The sequence below is a fragment of the Musca domestica genome, unplaced genomic scaffold (assembly GCF_030504385.1).
Source record: "Musca domestica strain aabys unplaced genomic scaffold, Musca_domestica.polishedcontigs.V.1.1 24, whole genome shotgun sequence".
Classification (NCBI taxonomy): Eukaryota; Metazoa; Arthropoda; class Insecta; order Diptera; family Muscidae; genus Musca; species Musca domestica.
Window position 1 is genome coordinate 8,618,222 of NW_026712272.1, and position 19,291 is coordinate 8,637,512.

General features: G+C 34.3%; 4 protein-coding genes and 2 long non-coding RNA genes across 6 annotated transcripts; 1 reads left to right on the plus strand and 5 right to left on the minus strand.

Moving 5' to 3' along the window:
- Nucleotides 1-23: 23 nt before the first annotated feature.
- Nucleotides 24-574, minus strand: LOC131802758 (uncharacterized). Its single transcript, XR_009342370.1, has 2 exons — nt 447-574; nt 24-356 (listed from the first exon to the last, which is right to left on the minus strand). It is a non-coding gene; the product is annotated as an uncharacterized LOC131802758 (long non-coding RNA).
- A 452-nt stretch (nt 575-1,026) lies between these two features.
- Nucleotides 1,027-1,577, minus strand: LOC131802759 (uncharacterized). Its single transcript, XR_009342371.1, has 2 exons — nt 1,450-1,577; nt 1,027-1,359 (listed from the first exon to the last, which is right to left on the minus strand). It is a non-coding gene; the product is annotated as an uncharacterized LOC131802759 (long non-coding RNA).
- Nucleotides 1,578-2,029: 452 nt separating this feature from the next.
- LOC131802792 (protein jagunal-like) lies at nt 2,030-2,581 on the minus strand (the record flags this gene model as incomplete). The annotated part of the gene is made up of 2 exons (XM_059123406.1): nt 2,030-2,362; nt 2,453-2,581. Coding segments are annotated over 2 exons (258 nt in total), but the record flags the coding sequence as incomplete, so codon positions are not given.
- A 2,379-nt stretch (nt 2,582-4,960) lies between these two features.
- Nucleotides 4,961-9,298, minus strand: LOC101892877 (protein jagunal). The gene is made up of 3 exons (XM_005191468.4): nt 8,951-9,298; nt 5,647-6,019; nt 4,961-5,556 (listed from the first exon to the last, which is right to left on the minus strand). Exons 1-3 carry the CDS (start codon nt 9,040-9,042, stop codon nt 5,428-5,430), a joined length of 594 nt encoding a protein of 197 aa, XP_005191525.1. The 5' UTR covers nt 9,043-9,298; the 3' UTR covers nt 4,961-5,427.
- A 1,582-nt stretch (nt 9,299-10,880) lies between these two features.
- LOC101893048 (transcription initiation factor TFIID subunit 7) lies at nt 10,881-12,436 on the plus strand. Its single transcript, XM_005191469.4, has 2 exons — nt 10,881-11,246; nt 11,305-12,436. Exons 1-2 carry the CDS (start codon nt 10,935-10,937, stop codon nt 12,331-12,333), a joined length of 1,341 nt encoding a protein of 446 aa, XP_005191526.1. The 5' UTR covers nt 10,881-10,934; the 3' UTR covers nt 12,334-12,436.
- Nucleotides 12,437-15,006: 2,570 nt separating this feature from the next.
- On the minus strand, nt 15,007-18,024 carry LOC101893227 (amidophosphoribosyltransferase). Its single transcript, XM_005191470.4, has one exon. It carries the CDS (start codon nt 17,446-17,448, stop codon nt 15,757-15,759), a length of 1,692 nt encoding a protein of 563 aa, XP_005191527.1. The 5' UTR covers nt 17,449-18,024; the 3' UTR covers nt 15,007-15,756.
- Nucleotides 18,025-19,291: the final 1,267 nt, after the last annotated feature.

Below are 19,291 nucleotides of genomic sequence, written 5' to 3' on the forward strand. Positions count from 1 at the left end.
ATATTAAATCAATAAATGTGCCATTACGAATTACAAGTTTTGTGTATTTGCCAATTTCAAATTGAATATGAATGGTTATTTAATTGCATCTGTATAGAAACATCAAAAAATAGTCTAACAATTTATGTAAATTTTTTTCGTAGTTGTATATTGTTCTTTCTTTTTTTTCTAGTTTACAACAAGAGTATTTAAAAAAATTGGATAGAAAATATGATTTGTTAACATATCTATTGATATTTACGGGCAGAACGTGCCTTCCAGGCTTTGATCAAATTATAGGAGAAATACAAAGTGAAACCGTGTATTTGGAAACCCACAAAACAGAAAGCATACCACAATAGGCCATAGGGTAGACCCTGAAATTGAAATAAAACATTAATATTTTACTTTTATGTCTTAAAACTTAAAAAACTAAAAAAAAACTTAAAAATCATCATTTAACTCACCCTCCACAGGAAAATATCGGTTTCCTCCAAATCGGATTTATCTTCTAGGCTAAGATATTCCAAAACATCACCGAAATAATAGACAAAACAGTAGAGCAGTGGCAGCACACCAAACAGTCCCAGGGTAAGCCAGTTAAATTATGTATTCTCATCTTTAGCTCGTCTATATTGTACCCCAATTTTGACAATTGAGTCACTGAGAGTTTGCAAAATTTAATTTTCTCATTTGGTCAGTATCATCAGCTGATAGAAAATAAACGTTTTTTTACGTAGAAAAAAATTATTAGACATTTCTGGCAATAATTTAATTGTTTTTCACATTTATAGTCTCCCCCCTGCTTTTTTAACTTTCAGCCAATTTATTTCCAGTCCACCCCAATATTTACGCCATAGCTTTGGTCATTTTTTTTCTAATGGTCATTTTTTTTCTAAATTTGTGTCCACATAGATTTATTTATTGACAACAGGTAGTAGTTTTTTTTTCTTGGTGTCTGATAGATATTTTCTTTTTTATTTTGAATCAATTTAATTGATAGTTGTTTTTCGTTTAACGTTTAATATTAAATCAATAAATGTGCCATTACGAATTACAAGTTTTGTGTATTTGCCAATTTCAAATTGAATATGAATGGTTATTTAATTGCATCTGTATAGAAACATCAAAAAATAGTCTAACAATTTATGTAAATTTTTTTCGTAGTTGTATATTGTTCTTTCTTTTTTTTCTAGTTTACAACAAGAGTATTTAAAAAAATTGGATAGAAAATATGATTTGTTAACATATCTATTGATATTTACGGGCAGAACGTGCCTTCCAGGCTTTGATCAAATTATAGGAGAAATACAAAGTGAAACCGTGTATTTGGAAACCCACAAAACAGAAAGCATACCACAATAGGCCATAGGGTAGACCCTGAAATTGAAATAAAACATTAATATTTTACTTTTATGTCTTAAAACTTAAAAAACTAAAAAAAAACTTAAAAATCATCATTTAACTCACCCTCCACAGGAAAATATCGGTTTCCTCCAAATCGGATTTATCTTCTAGGCTAAGATATTCCAAAACATCACCGAAATAATAGACAAAACAGTAGAGCAGTGGCAGCACACCAAACAGTCCCAGGGTAAGCCAGTTAAATTATGTATTCTCATCTTTAGCTCGTCTATATTGTACCCCAATTTTGACAATTGAGTCACTGAGAGTTTGCAAAATTTAATTTTCTCATTTGGTCAGTATCATCAGCTGATAGAAAATAAACGTTTTTTTACGTAGAAAAAAATTATTAGACATTTCTGGCAATAATTTAATTGTTTTTCACATTTATAGTCTCCCCCCTGCTTTTTTAACTTTCAGCCAATTTATTTCCAGTCCACCCCAATATTTACGCCATAGCTTTGGTCATTTTTTTTCTAATGGTCATTTTTTTTCTAAATTTGTGTCCACATAGATTTATTTATTGACAACAGGTAGTAGTTTTTTTTTCTTGGTGTCTGATAGATATTTTCTTTTTTATTTTGAATCAATTTAATTGATAGTTGTTTTTCGTTTAACGTTTAATATTAAATCAATAAATGTGCCATTACGAATTACAAGTTTTGTGTATTTGCCAATTTCAAATTGAATATGAATGGTTATTTAATTGCATCTGTATAGAAACATCAAAAAATAGTCTAACAATTTATGTAAATTTTTTTCGTAGTTGTATATTGTTCTTTCTTTTTTTTCTAGTTTACAACAAGAGTATTTAAAAAAATTGGATAGAAAATATGATTTGTTAACATATCTATTGATATTTACGGGCAGAACGTGCCTTCCAGGCTTTGATCAAATTATAGGAGAAATACAAAGTGAAACCGTGTATTTGGAAACCCACAAAACAGAAAGCATACCACAATAGGCCATAGGGTAGACCCTGAAATTGAAATAAAACATTAATATTTTACTTTTATGTCTTAAAACTTAAAAAACTAAAAAAAAACTTTAAAATCATCATTTAACTCACCCTCCACAGGAAAATATCGGTTTCCTCCAAATCGGATTTATCTTCTAGGCTAAGATATTCCAAAACATCACCGAAATAATAGACAAAACAGTAGAGCAGTGGCAGCACACCAAACAGTCCCAGGGTAAGCCAGTTAAATTATGTATTCTCATCTTTAGCTCGTCTATATTGTACCCCAATTTTGACAATTGAGTCACTGAGAGTTTGCAAAATTTAATTTTCTCATTTGGTCAGTATCATCAGCTGATAGAAAATAAACGTTTTTTTACGTAGAAAAAAATTATTAGACATTTCTGGCAATAATTTAATTGTTTTTCACATTTATAGTCTCCCCCCTGCTTTTTTAACTTTCAGCCAATTTATTTCCAGTCCACCCCAATATTTACGCCATAGCTTTGGTCATTTTTTTTCTAATGCGGCATTTTTTTTGTTTTTAATTTCACTTTTTTGTGTTTTTGTCCCCACGTTTTACAGTTAAGGGTGGTTGTTGTATGGTGCACTTTTTTCACTGACATAATGTAGAATGTAACGGAGAATGAGAATATAAATACAGGTATGGTGTGAGAGAATTTAACATAAAATTGACGTTTTAATAAATTCGATGTCAAAACAAGTGTACTATTAGGTTAGGTTGAAGGAAAGATTAGAATATTAAAGGGGTTTTTGGGAAATTTGGGGTTTTCGGATAAAATGCGTGTTATCCATAGAAGATCGATGAAAGGATATTTACTGTTAAGGTGAGAATACATAAAATGCTTTTTTGACTGCCTTAGGTCATCGGCGGAAATGAGTCCTGTTGGAATGTCCAAGGTCTGTGGCCAAAATGTTTGGGTGCCCTAGGCTTCAATACACCCTCCAGATTATTTTCGCGTTAATATTCGGCATTTATTCTAATGCCACGGTCGATTTTTTACTTTTCGAACCATTTCTGCTGATTTTGCTGTTTTCTTCCGTCCACTGTCTTGACGTCGGGCTACTCTACCAGTATCACGGTAACGAGACACAAAAGATTTATTCGCATTTAAATGCTAGAGTGCTCTAACGATAGCCACTTGTGATTTTCCAGCCAAATATAAAGAAATCACACTATCACGCTTTTCTGGAAAATTCTCACCAAAATGCTTTTGTACGCTTGTAAACAATATAATAAGCTGTCACTAGAATAATTTTAACAACTAGGATGCAGTTTTTTTTATCTCACCATGTATTTATTCCCCTTTTTAGGAGATCTTTATATTTTTAATAGTTTAAGTGCAATCATACAATTACATTTTTTATATGAGGTCCTTCATAGTCAAATGTATATTTTATAGTTCTTACTTAAATATGGGCGTACAGCTGGCAAGACATTTACACTTGTTTCCCACCAAATATTTTTCAATTTTCACGCCTATAGAGAGAACCGGCTTTCGGCAAGGGCCCGGCATCGCGTGTAAAAAGTTTTAAAGTAGCCGGCCTTCGACATAGCCTCAGAGCTGTATTTCAGTTGATTTACGAACTGGTCTACCTCCTTATTATACCATGCCCTGTAATGGCTTATGACAAAAATTACCTATGCATTACATTCGTTATTTTTTAAAGTTTAACAGAATTGTTAACGGATTTTGTTTTTTTTGTAAATAGCTAAATCGTTCCAAATCGTGGAGAGTATTCAAAGTTCCTCCCGGCCGAAATTACAGTTTTTTTACTTGTTTTAGATTAGTTTTGTCGATGATTGCCAGCTTAACGTCTTTCTTGGGCATGACCAGGCCCTTGGTCTCATAATATTTCCTACATTTATGACCATGCGGTTTCAAGGTTGAATTTCTTCACAACAGTTGCCGAAATAGACGTTTCTCCCCCCAAGTTCTTTCTCCGACTTCATTGATAGTTTTCGGTATTGTTACACATTTTACTTTTCATAAAAGACCACAAGATATATTTCTTAGATGACTATATGATTTTTTTTCATAAGGACAGAAAGATATGGTTCCCAGGGAGATATTCTTCCTAGAAAACTATAAACGGTTTCCCATTTTTAAACTTATTTTTAAGTACATCAAAACACACTCCATTTCTAAACCACTGAGAGCAATAATTTATTTAACATTTAAAAATTTACAATTTATGAATAAAAAATAGATATATTTGTCTTCTAAAAAAATAAAAAGATAAAATGTGGCTTATTAAATGAAACTAATACAAAACTAGATATTAATAGTTCTTTTTTCTTCTTTGAATTAAAAGAAAATGTGGTCGTTTGAAGTTTGCAGCATTATTGCCGATAAACTAAAATAATGCCGCCACTTTCAAATGACCCGTTGAGGCACAAAACTAAATTCAACAAAAACAAACTAAGAACAGGGCAGTTTTACAAAAAAATATTAGTTAACTTTTGTTCTCCCTCTGGGAAAATTGTCATGTATTCCCGCACATAAACACACACGTGCTAAAGAACCACAAAGAATGGTCGTCATCATTATCGTTTAATGTAATAGAGTTAGGCACAGCTTATGAAACATAAAAATGTATAGCGTTTAAGTACTTTATTAAAATACATTAACAAATATATGTATATATTTTAAACTTTATATGTCTCTTGGTTTTCGTTACAATCTTCTGCACAAACATTTAGGAAAAGTAAATTTGTGTCCACATAGATTTATTTATTGACAACAGGTAGTAGTTTTTTTTTCTTGGTGTCTGATAGATATTTTCTTTTTTATTTTGAATCAATTTAATTGATAGTTGTTTTTCGTTTAACGTTTAATATTAAATCAATAAATGTGCCATTACGAATTACAAGTTTTGTGTATTTGCCAATTTCAAATTGAATATGAATGGTTATTTAATTGCATCTGTATAGAAACATCAAAAAATAGTCTAACAATTTATGTAAATTTTTTTCGTAGTTGTATATTGTTCTTTCTTTTTTTTCTAGTTTACAACAAGAGTATTTAAAAAAATTGGATAGAAAATATGATTTGTTAACATATCTATTGATATTTACGGGCAGAACGTGCCTTCCAGGCTTTGATCAAATTATAGGAGAAATACAAAGTGAAACCGTGTATTTGGAAACCCACAAAACAGAAAGCATACCACAATAGGCCATAGGGTAGACCCTGAAATTGAAATAAAACATTAATATTTTACTTTTATGTCTTAAAACTTAAAAAACTAAAAAAAAACTTAAAAATCATCATTTAACTCACCCTCCACAGGACAATATCGGTTTCCTCCAAATCGGATTTATCTTCTAGGCTAAGATATTCCAAAACATCACCGAAATAATAGACAAAACAGTAGAGCAGTGGCAGCACACCAAACAGTCCCAGGGTAATCATATACTTTTGCATGTCACGTATTTTATTGCCACGGGCCGCCGACAGACCGACAAATGATGTCAACAGCGAGGCCAACCATATGTATTCCCACCATAATGGTGCTGGCACCTCCAGCTCCTCAATTTCTAACACAAAAATGTCCAAACGATCCAAAATATCGGATGTTAGCTTGGCTAACATTACAAAAAATAGCAGGGCATGAAAGAAAATGCAATATTTCAGTCGGGATTTGTTTAACAGGCTGTAAGAAAAGAAGGGAAGAAGAGGAAATTAATAATACGAATATGGCATTCAGTACTAGGTTTGATTATTACTAATTCCCGAGTCATCAAGATATTAATTTTTAATCTTCACCTCCCAAAATTATATCCACGAAATATCCAAGGAATAAATCTCGAGATATGAAATCTGATTTGGTTAGAAACTGGGGAGAAAACCTTTAAAATGCCGAATATCGGGAGTTATCATTAAATGAGCGTTATACTAAAAAGTGGACCTATATAGAATATTTTTTTGCGATCAGTTATAAAACCCACGTAGAACCCAAAATAACCAATTGCAGGTGATTTTGTCGGAAAATGAGCAAAAATCTTTAAGATATCAAAAGTCAAGGGGTATCTTTACTAAAAAGTGGGCCCATATTGACTATTTTTAGAGAGGAGTTAAACCACTTACTGAGAAACCGAAATGCTTGAAAATATCGAAAATAGGGAGATAACGTTATATGGGCGCTACTCTTAAAAGGCGAGCTAATCGATTATTTTTATTGAGGAGTTAAACCACCTAATGAGAACCTGAAATACCAAATTACAGCTTATTTGGTTTGAAATTGGGGGCCGAAAGCTTTAAAAATTCGAAAATAGGGAGGTATCGTTATTCATTGGCTATATCAAAAAGTGGACCTATATTGAATATTTTTTGCGAGCAGTTAAACCAGCTATTGAGATTACGAAAAATATAAAATTTCAGCTGATTTTGTCGGAAATTGGGCCAAAACCTTTAAAATATCGAAAATCGGGAGGTATTGTTATATGGAGAGCATTCCATAAAGTGGACTCACATTGAATATTTTTTGCGAGGATCTAAACCACCAATTAAAGCAGAGTTGATTGGAAACTTTGGGCCAAAACCTTTCAAATACCAAACCAGTAAGGAAAGGTTAACCACCAAATCGGATGAAACATATATATGGGAGCTATAGCTATATCTGAACCAATTTTCTCCGAATTCAATCTGCTTGATTCTAGACTTAATTAAGTCGGATGAACCAAAATTAAGGACTTTTGGACTGATATTGGCCATTGGGTGCACAGTTGAAGATATATATGGGAGCTATATCCAAATCCAAACCGATGTTGATAAAATTGTTCAGAGGTATTTCTGGGCTGTATCTGTTATCTATTACCAAATATGATTGTTATCAAATTCATACTACGAATTTGAGGGACTTAAACACCGAATCGGATGAAACATATATATGGGAGCTATAGCTATATCTGAACCGATTTTCACCAAATTTGATGTACTTGCTTCTAGACTGAATTCGATCTGATGTTCCAAAATTCAGGTGATTTGGACTGTTATTGGCCATTTGGTGCACAATTAACTCAAAATCGGTTGAAGATATATATGGGTACTATATTCAAATCTGAACCGATCTTGATAAAATTTGGCAGATGTATTTCGGCGCTGTATATGATATCTGATACCAAACATCATTCTTGTGGGGTGCATATTACATATGTTTGAATTCGGTTGGATGTGCCAAAATTCATGCCATTTGGACTTATATTGGCAATTTGGTGCACAATTAACCCAATAGGGTTCGTCCTTGGGCTAAACAAATATTGTTTGGAAAATTTCATCTCAATCGGGTAATAAATGCGACCTGCTTTACAATAGATTTTGTTGGAAATAAGAGACCGAAACTTAAGAAATATAAAATATAGTCTGGAGGTACCGCTTTATGGTGGCCATTTCTAAGAATCCATTTCAAGATGTTGAAAACGGAACAAATCGGCCATATTCCCTGCTGGGAGCCAATACCATAACGCGTACTGGCACTGAAAATAAACCGCTAAATTACAACCAATTTGGTTGGGAAATGTATGACAAGCTTTCAAATGACCTTAAATCGGAATGTATTGTAAAATCCGGAGGAATGACAACCATACCAAAGTTTGGATTTAAACGATTTTTCACAGAAAGATATGGTGCGTTTGTCTAAACCTTAAGCAAACACAAGCGATAATAGAATATTTTCAACTATAAAAAATATGAATTAAAAGTTTTCCTGACACACTGTAGATCATTGTGTGCCTTATCATCCTCATAAAGGGACACATTATGAAGTTTGTTTACGTTTTCTAATTTGAACTGACCACCTATAGCTTCTTATCTACCCCTGAACACGTTGCACTTGCCACGTCCTCAACGTTGAGGAAAAGAATAACAACAACTTGTCTTATACCAGCATGTCAGATATGCTGCCATGTTGTTGTTATTTTTCTTGCATTCAATATTGCATCAGGTCAATACTTTAACAACAGCATCGAAAATGCCAATGAAATTGGTCACCCACCAACATGGGCAGAGCACTTTTTTTCTGTAGTAATAAAAATAATGGGAAAATAACATAATAGCCAAGACAAAAACAAAACACAGTCGTCCAAGCAAAAACAATTGTAAACAAATTCTGGCACATTGCCCAATGTGCGGTGGCAGAGGCTACAACAATAATATATTGTAGGATTTGTTAGCTAGGTACAAAGTATGTAGGAAACACATCAAAAAAACAGCAACCAGCTCAACAATATATTAGCAAATGAAATAAATTGTGGAGCCCTAAAACAAAAACAAGAAAAAAATAATAATATATAAGAAGAGAGACAGTAGTCATTTGTCTACGACAACAATACGCAACATACGTACATACATACGTTGACTATAGAAAGATGTGAATGCAAATGGATTACCACTTTCGATGATACTTTCTTTGGATGTAAATTTCATTTGTTGTTGTTGTTGTTATGAGCTGGTGGTGTCAAACACAATTATGCAAAACACCACTCATCATCATCCAATAAATTAGGCCAAACGATAACCAATCTCCTTCGAGTACACCTTATAAAATAATCACTAAACTTATGTTAACTATATTATATCTATTAACCTAATTTGATGCGGTGCAGCTACTCGTTGTCTATATTCGAAATCAGTGCCATCCGTCCCAGCTACAACTGGCCCAACACCTCGAGTTGCCATTTTTCTGTTGTTGCTTTGCTTTTGTCGTTTCTTTTAGTTTTTAAGTTAAAAATATATATCCAATAGTTTTGATTCTCTCTTTTCTTAATTTTAACAATCACAAATCATTGCACTTTGGTTAATTTACGTTCACACAATAACGGAACGGTCGTTGTTTCGTATTAAAAATAAAAATTTTCAAAAAAAAAGGTTGAAATTGGCTGGGTATCGGTGGTTATAACTTTGATCAAAAAAAGAAAAAAATAATTGACTGAAGAAATTAGGGTTAGGTGGATCGACTTTGGAGCAATCGATTAAAATGCAATGATTAGAAATCGATTTTGTTGTGGGCAGTATTAGTGACGTTTTGGTAGATGTGGCAACATTGAATGTGTGCTTTCCACCAATTTTGATGGTCAGATGCAGAGGATTTCCTAGAAACTGAGTTTATTTGTAAAGAGGGGAGAGAGATAAGAAAAGTGCTACCATTTTTACGCATGCGAGGGACTTTAACATCAAATCGTATGAAACATACGTGGGAGTTATAGGTATTTCTGAACCGATTCTCACCAAAATTTGAAGTACACCTAAGTCTGTTTTTACACGGTCTTTTTGTACACGGTTTTGATATAACATGGTTTGAAAATTGAATATTTTTAATTTTTTTACACTATTTTATTCCATTTAGCACGATTTGAAATTTTATGTACTTAAATTTTTTTGTCAAATTTAATTTTTGCGAAGCTGGTCAAAGCAAATGTGAATAGCACTAATTTAGGGGAATTCCCTTTATGTGCATACAATAAAATTTACTGGTCAGAGCAATTGAAACGTGTTAATATTTTGTGAACTGTCAATGCAATAAGACGTGTTTGGTAAAAAAAATAAAAAAATTAAAAATTCTTGTTTTTCACTAATATTAATAAGTTTTAGAGATTAGGAACAAATTACCCATTTTTGTATAAGATCAATGTCTATTTTACACGGTTTTTTTTTACACGGCTTCTTCTGGAACCAATCTACCGTGTAAAAACAGACTTAGGTGTATTTCCTTCTGGGCTGTATTCCATCAGAATTTAGTCCATTTGGATGAAACATATGTATGGGAGCTATTTACTACTAATTTCTAGAATACACTCAGGCGGAATTACGAAGATTTAGCTCATTTGGGCTGATATTAACCATTTGGTGGACAAAAAATCTGATATTCGATAAAGATATATATGGGAGCAATATTTTTATCTGATCCGATCTCGATAAAATTTGACAGAGATATTTCTGGGCTATATCTAATATTTTGCGGAGTGCATATTAAGCATGTGAGGGACTTAAAAGCACAAACCGGATGAAGCATATATATGAAGCTAAAGCTATATCTGAACTGATTTTCATAAAATTTTGTATACTTTTTTCTAGACTGAATTCGGTCGGATGTAACAGATTTCATTTGGACTGATATTGGCCATTTGGTGCACAATTAACCCGAAATCGGTGGAAGATATATATAGGAGCTATAGGGTTCGTCCTCGGTGAACATTTTATTTCATGTTTGCGGCCGGCTAATTGGCCGTAAAGATCGAGCGATGCACCGTTTTAGATTAGTTTTTGTAGGGCTGGGCTCATGTCTATAAAGACGAACACAACATATGGACCTTAATATCAATTCAAATAAATATTTCTTACATTTTTCTTCATTTGATGTGTCTTTTTAACTTTCCTGTATTTTTAAAAAAAAATTATCTTTTACATGTATTCAACTCCTGTGATGAAAAACATCGAAGGCGTGCGTCAGGTATTAGGTAGGGATGTTATAAGTCGTTAAAATATCGATTCATTCATAAGACAATAAATCGATCTGTATGTCCCTAATAATAAACAACAAAGTTTTTGTCTGGAAGCACATCACTTGAACAATGTTCGAGAAAAAAACTGATAAAAACAAACAGGAACAAAAGCCTCGAGATGATGGTATTGAATTGGAGAATCAATATATTCTACGTCTTCCCGAAGAGGTGGCCAAGGCGTTGAGAGAAGCAGTCAATTCACCCAACTCAAATCTAAAAGATCGCATGACAATACAATTGGACAATGATTTGCGCTATGGTGAGGTACGGTTTGACCATTGGTTGTTGCATGCCAAGGTTGTGGATCTCCCAACCATAATTGAGTGCCTCAAGACCATAGATAACAAAAGTTTTTACAAATCGGCAGATATTTGTCAAATGGTAAGTAATAAGATCTATTTTTGTGCACCATCACGTAAACGTCGTTTTTTGTATACAGATGATTTGCAAAGAGGAACCCCATGATCTGGACAAGGAAGAATCCCCTAACAAGGGAAAGAAAAAAGATCCAAATAAGGTAGATAAAAAGTTCTTGTGGGCCCATGGTATAACGCCGCCATGCAAAAATGTGCGCAAACGTCGTTTCCGTAAAACGTTGAAAAAGAAAAATGTGGAAGTTCCCGAAATTGAGAAGGAAGTAAAACGTCTATTACGCATAGACAATGATGCCGTTAAAGTTGAATTTGAAATTATCAACGAAGATCTATCCAAGTCAACGGATTCTCAATTGAAAGATAGCATGGAGGGTGAAGAAGAATTTATGGATGATACTATGAATGATGGTGACAAGGGTAACAATGATTCGTCGTCGCAAAAGGATATTAATGTCGAGTCGGATGGTGATGATGAAGATGGTCCATCGGGATCGGTACCCTCAGGACATTTGGGTGTGGGAGAACATGATATCTTTGGTGAAGAAGTATCCTCATCTGACGATGACGAAGACATTGAACGACACGATAACAGTCGTATGCAAGATATGGATGAAACATCACGTATGTCGGCCGATGATTCTCGCATGTCCTACTTCTCTGTGGGTGGCGGCAATAACACGAATATGAGTGCCAAGACTGGTGGTCTTAACACTTCCAAGGATGATTTGAATGATTATAGTAAATCAATATTTGGCAGTCCCAAACAGGGCGATGATGACAACTCCAAATTTGGTGGTTCAAATTCGAACTTGGCTGGTGTTGGCTATTTTGATGATCGCAAACGTACACTATCCGATGATGATTCATCTAATGATGCTACCCCACAAATGAGTGTCGATCAGATACAAGCTAAAATTTCTGAATTACGTGGTCAATTGGATGACATCAAGGCCCAGCATACGCAGAAGGCGAAGGAAATATCTTCAATACAAAATCCAACGCTGCGACAAAGAATGCAAGACACATTGGATAATTTGGCAAGTCAGATGGTGGAAAAAGAATTGGAAATTAAAGATTATGAGAATATGCTGTAGATGGAATAATAGTAGTTAAGGGAGGGAGGGAGTAGAAATATATGATCAATCGTTGCGTTTTAAGATTCGATAATGTGTAAATAAATTATATATGTATTAATAAGTTTATGTTTATTCTAATGATTATTTTTGCATAGGGGGGTTTTAAAGGTCTTAATGCGAAGTCCTTTGAATAAGTTTTTATATAAAAGGACTTAAAGCGTCTTATCCGTGTGAAAACATTAAAAATCGTTACCTTTTCTCTATAATATCATGTGTAGAAGTTTTTGGAATCGCCCACGGCCCTATGGACTAGGTTACTGGTATTAAATAAAAAAAAATTGTTGAGCAAAAACTTTTATGGAACCTATTTTCTATAGGGAAATCAGTCTTCGAAGTGCATTTCTACAAAAAAAATATCGACATTCTTATTACCATGAACTACTTCCGTAAAGGAAAATGTGTTATGGGACATTTGTCTAGAATATTGGTTATCGAAACAATTTTGTATGGAAAAATTCGTTAACCGAAAAATTTTTAGTTATTTATAGTTATCGAACAATTATGGTCTGTTCCAGAATAACGCTTTTTACGGGATAATTTTATCAATGGAAAACGTTGTTATCGAAAAGTCATTCTGTTATCGAACAGAATAAAATTTATATTAAAAAAGTTTGTTTTTTTATAAAAAAGGTTGTTATCGAACATATTTTATATAGGAAATGATTGTCAATCAACTTTTATTTGATAAAGTTCGGTATCGGACCACTTTTATATAAAAAAAGATTGTTATCGAACAACTTCTTTGCGTCAGATGTTGTTATCAGAACAATTCTTCTTTAGAAAAGGTTGTTATCGAACAGCATGTTGAAAGATAATCTTGTTATCGAAGATATTTTCCACTGAAATAGATTGTTATCAAACATATTTTATACAGAATATGACTGTCGAAGAGCTTTTTTTATTGCTAGGGTTGTTATCGAACAACATTTATGTAATGAAGGCAGTTATCGGACCACTTTTCTTTAAAAAAAGAAATTGATCTCGGACAATTTTTCTTTAGAGTAGATTGTTATCGAGCAGCATATGGAAATATGTTGTTATCGAATAAATTTCCAATAAAAAAGTTGTTATCGATCATACTTTATATAGAAAATGATTGTCGAACAACTTTTTTTTATTAAAAAGGTTATCCGACAACTTTTATTTACTAAATGCTATCAGACCACTTTTCTTTATAAAAAATTGATATCGAACAATTCATCTTTAGAATAGGCTGTTATCGAACAACATGTTAAAAGATTATGTTATGTTGTTTTCACTGAAAAGGTTGTTATCGAACAACTTTTCAATAGAATGTATTGCTATCGAACATATTTTATACATATATATAAAATATTTATATAATATGGTTGTCGAACAACTATTTCTATGAAAAGCTTGTTATCGAACAACTTTTATGTAATGATGGTTGTTAGCTGACCACTTTTTTTTATAAAAAAGAGATGGATGTCGAACATTTTTTCTTTAGAGTAGGTTGTCATCGAGCATCATATTTAAATATATTGTTATTTATATTTCCAATAGAAAAATATTTTACCAATCAACTTTTTCTATAAAAAAATCATCGAACATAGTTTTTACAGAAAATGGTTGTCGATAAACAATTTTAATTGGAAAGGTTGTTATCGAACAACTTATGTATACTAAACGTTGTTATCAGACCACTTTTCTTAGCGGTTCCTTAGCGGTTGAAATTGCTTAACATTTGTAAATATGTTTTTACGATATCATAACAACAGAGGTCTTTTTCACAGGGTTGCCATATTTTACTCTGTCTTGTCCTATCTTTATACTTCTATGTCTTTGAATTTTTCTTTAGAACATTGTCATAAAACAACATATTGTTGTCGAACAACTTTTCCATAGAAAGGATTGTTGCGAAGAATTTTGATTTGCTAAAGCACAATTTTTTTAGAAAAGCTTTTCATCGAACAACTATTCTATAGAAATTATAATCATTGAATGATTGTTATATGGTCAATATCGCTATCGAACAACTCTTCTACGAACCCCTTTACTATATAAAAAACCTATCAAATAACACATTATCATTCCCCAGTTCAAGCGCAAATGCTTCGAACCGTTATAAATGCCAACATGCGTATAATGTTGTTACCGATCACATTTGGCAGCAGCAATATATAAATAAATACAACACAAAACTCCCTTGTTATTAGGGTCTGATTTTATTGTTTTTGTTTCTGTTATACGATAGGTAATATGAGAAAAAACGATTTAAGAATAATAATAATAGAGATAATTAAATGTTTAAACAAATTGTGTTAGTAAGTATGTGTGCGTGTGTGTATGATATAATATTTATATTGGTAAAATATGTGGGAACAAAAATAAACGGAAAGGAAATGTAATCTTATGTCTATTTATGTTTATTTTTTTATCAATATTCGCAAGAAACGTATTAGTAAACAAAGATTAATTTACAAAGAAAAAACTTTGATTTTTGAAAGAAAAAAAAAAACGATAAAATATAGATATGTTGCTTATCAAATAACGTACATAATTTTAAAAATTATTATTAAATAATATTTTTGTATTGAATATTCTTTTTTATTTTAATATATTCTATGAAGACAATCCAAAAAAATATATATGTATTTAGACACCTTGTCATAAATTTCTTTCTTTTATTTTTAATAAAAAAAGTTACAATTTTATCAGGTAACACAATATAGATTTTGATTTAGAATTAAATGAAAATTTCCAACATTTGACTTTATTTCTCAGTTGAATGTTATTTTACTTTTTAATAATATCTTAATGTTTTGTTTATACAAATGTCTTAATAACATATTTCTCATTGGGGGTCCATTGAGTCTGGACATGGTTATTTAATAAATGCAAAAATGGTTTGAGGTATTTTCTTTTGATAGGTAGGTACTTAATATGCTTCCTTGATATAGATTAAATACACAGCAATTTGCCAAGCTTATATTCAAATACTGTGCTCAAATTTCCCCCGTGACCTGGTGCCATTCCAACTGTGAAATATAAATGACTGTTAATTCCCCCTTCTCTCCAATGGCTTATCTATCTATTTTTATCGTCTCCGTTGTGAAAAACTTCTTATCTCCATGGCAATCAAATATAGTTTTATTTATAAATGTTAATTTTCTATTATCATCTTATTTAAATTATAATTAATTTTTTTTATTTGTATTCATTAACATAACCCCCAAAGGAGAGTAATGGCAAAGGGGTGAGCATGAGAGAGAGAGAGAGCGAGAATGAGATATGGCTTCTATTGATTACTCAGCAAAAATAAATTGTATTTGCATTCTTTTTCATCGGTGTGTTTCTGTTTTTAAAGAAAAAAATCCGCCTGCTCCATCCACATTTTATCAGAAAATGAAAATACCTAATCTACCAACTTAATTCGTCTGGCAATCCACCAGGATATTCCCCAGTCAAACATGCTGTACAATGACCACCCTCGCCTTTGTTCATCTCCTGACGATTCAAATTCACCGCCTTCTTTAAGCCCTCCACCGACAAATAGGCCAAACTGTCGGCACCCACATGTCTCGCCAATTGTTCAGCATTCAAAGTGTTGGCAATCAACTCCTGATGGGTTGGTATATTAATACCCATATAGCATGGATGCTGCAACGGGGGACTGGCCACACGCACATGTACCTCCAAAGCGCCAGCATCACGCAACAGCTTTATAATGGGACCAATTGTATTGCCTCTTACAATTGAATCATCTATCAATACCAAACGTTTTCCCGATACATTCTCCGACAAGGCACCAAATTTCTTGGCCACACCCAGCTGCCTGAGACGTGTGGAGGGCTGTATAAAGGTACGTCCAACATAGCGATTTTTGCACAGAACTTCGGCAAATTCCAGGCCCGACTCCTTGGCATAACCATGGGCCGCAGCGGTGCCTGACTCCGGCACCGAACTAACAATATCAGCCTTAATGGGCGCCTCTCTCGCCAATTGCCGTCCACATTGCATACGCACCGAGTACACCATTTGTCCTTCAAAGATGGAATCGCCACGGGCGAAGTACACATATTCGAATATACAAAATGCCATTTTCTTGTAGTCCGGCCTCTCCACAATATCCACAGTGCGACAGCCATTGCGTGTCATCTCAATAATTTCTCCTGGCTGTACTTCACGCACATAGCGGGCTCCAATTGACAGGAAGCCACAAGATTCACTGGATACCACCCAACCTTCGGCGGGCAGATCTTCGATTTTTTCCCCACCAGCATTCATGGGTATGATTTTGCCCAAACACAACGGACGATTGCCGTAGACATCTCGCACAGCATAGATTTTGTCCTTAACCATAATCACCAGGGAATAGGACAAATGGGCCAATTGCATAAAGTGTCGTATGCGTGCAGGCCAATCGGGTCCATCGCTCTCTGATACACCCTCCGGGCAACAGCACAGACTTTGGGCAATCAATTCACTGTCACTGTGGGTGGATAGACCAACACCACGACCCAAAACTTCACGGCGCAATGACTCGCTATTGACCAATTCTCCATTGTGGGCCAAGGCCATGGCTCCATGGGCAGTGTGTACCACAAAAGGCTGGCAATTGACCACCTCTGAGGCCCCAGAGGTGGAATAACGGGTATGACCAATGCCCAAATTTCCCTTCAATTTCTTCATTGACTCATCATTGAATAACTGACTGATCATACCCATGCCCTTGTGCATGTTGAACTGTTTGGAACATTTGCCCTCGCTGGTCACAATGCCAGCTGATTCCTGGCCACGATGTTGCAATGCAACCAAACCAAGGCATATCACGTGTGCGATATCAATCTGTGTGGGCCAATCGCCGCAGCCAATCGCACCAAAAACCCCACACTCGTGTGTGAGACCGGTCAACTCTTTACCTTCGATAGTCTGAAGTTGTTTGGCGCTGCCAGACGACGATGATGATCGACTACTACACGACGATAATGATGATGATGATGTTGTACATGTCTGGTCTTGCTCCAGTCCGCAGCAATTAACAACACCAACACTACTACTGTTATCGACATTCATTCTACAGGTGTTTGTTGTTGTATTTATGCCTTCCATGTGTTTTCTTGTTTTACGTTGCGGTTCTTGTTGTTGTCGTTTCAAGTATGTTGTTACCAGCCAACAGAAAGTGGTGTGCCTTCACAAAGTTTTTTATATATTTTTTGCAAAAATAAGGTAAATATACGGAGGTTATAGAATTTCGGTTACAACGCCGCCGCGCGTTTCTAATTATTTATGCAATATCCAAGTTTCGTAATTTCTTTACTTGCTTATGGCCCCACTCCAGTCGGGGTCTCTTTTTTATTTTTATACAAAAAACTATAGGTCTTGTCTTTTTGCGCGGATATCGTTTCGTGTTGTTGTTCTTGTATGGTACACACGATTCTTTGTCCGCACACGCACACACTCACTCCGCACAATACCAAAAAAATATATCCAATTCAAAATCTTCAAATATCGTTCAATAGGAAATAATGTGCTAACCGTACGAAGAACCACCGATTCAACTCGTGACAAACAACCTCCATCGGCCACCAAACCAAACACACTGAGTGAACTCCATCAACATAAATAACATAAATAGAGGAGCCGCGCCAAGAACATGGGAATTGCAGATTTTTGTTACTCAAACATTTGCTCTCTGGCATTGAGAGAGAGAGTAGATATTATGCTAATATTTATTTGGGGCGGAATTGTTAACAAAAATAATTGTGAGCATAAAGTTATTAAGTTCTTTTATTTAGTTGGTAAACATTTTCGCACATGGAGTTAGATTGCGTAATTTTAAAGTTGTCGCTTGCGGTTTTTTTCGTAGCTTTCAAATTCTTAATTCAACCGCCATAACAACAATCAGCTGATGATCAGCCAAGTATGTTCTTATACCATGTTCACACGAACGGATGAATAATACTGGGGGACCTAAGCACATGAAACTGAAGTGAACTCCACTAACATAAGAAGAGCGGTTGGCTTTTTCGTAGAGGAACAAAGGAGTTGTAGATTGACTTAGTTCGATTTTGGCCCTAAGCACCTTTATTCTTTTCCAATCAAGCCAGCCGATGACTTACGGCAGTCAAAAAAGCGTTTTAAGTATTTTCACCGTAAATGTATATTTACTTTAAGTCATCAACTGAATTCTTCGTAAAAAATGAGCGTAGGATGGACAAGCATAAATTATAGCTCAATTATAAGCTGTTGCATCCTATATAATCCTGATAGAAAGCGGGCATAGACAATCCACCTTTGAATGAAACCAAAAACTGTCGGAAATAGCATCAAATTTTAGAATAAGTTTAGATTTGTTCGAATTGGTCACCTTTGGCACGAATTATGGCCTTCAAACGTCCAATCAAACCGTCACATGCTGCCCGAATGTTGATCTGCGGTATTTTGACCCATTCCCTTGATGTGATCGACACTTTGGTACTTTTTAGTGCCAACCTTGCTTTCCAACATACTCCAGACACAATAGTCCAACGGATAGGTATCCGGAGATTTTGGTGGCCATTGTACGCTGGAAATGAAGCGGTGAACCTCATTTTGAAACCATTCTTTGATGGCGCGTGCTAAGTGCGTAGTGCTGAGTCATGTTGGAATGTCCAAGGTCTGCGGCCAAAATGTTTGCATGCCCAAGACTTTAATGTACCCTCCATAATATTTTCGCGATAATATTCGGCATGTATACTGATGCATCGGCTGTTATGGCGACACACACCATCACCATGGCCGTCGCTTGAGTTCTGGTGGCCAACTGAAGGTGCACATTTTCAGCTGACCTCTTTGTTTTGTTGTTTGTTTACAAACTGCTGGACAACGAATGTTTTTTCATCGGAGAAAACCAAATTCGGCAGTTCACCAATTTCGCCCAAGCGAAGCAACTCTTTAGCTCTTTTGATTCTAT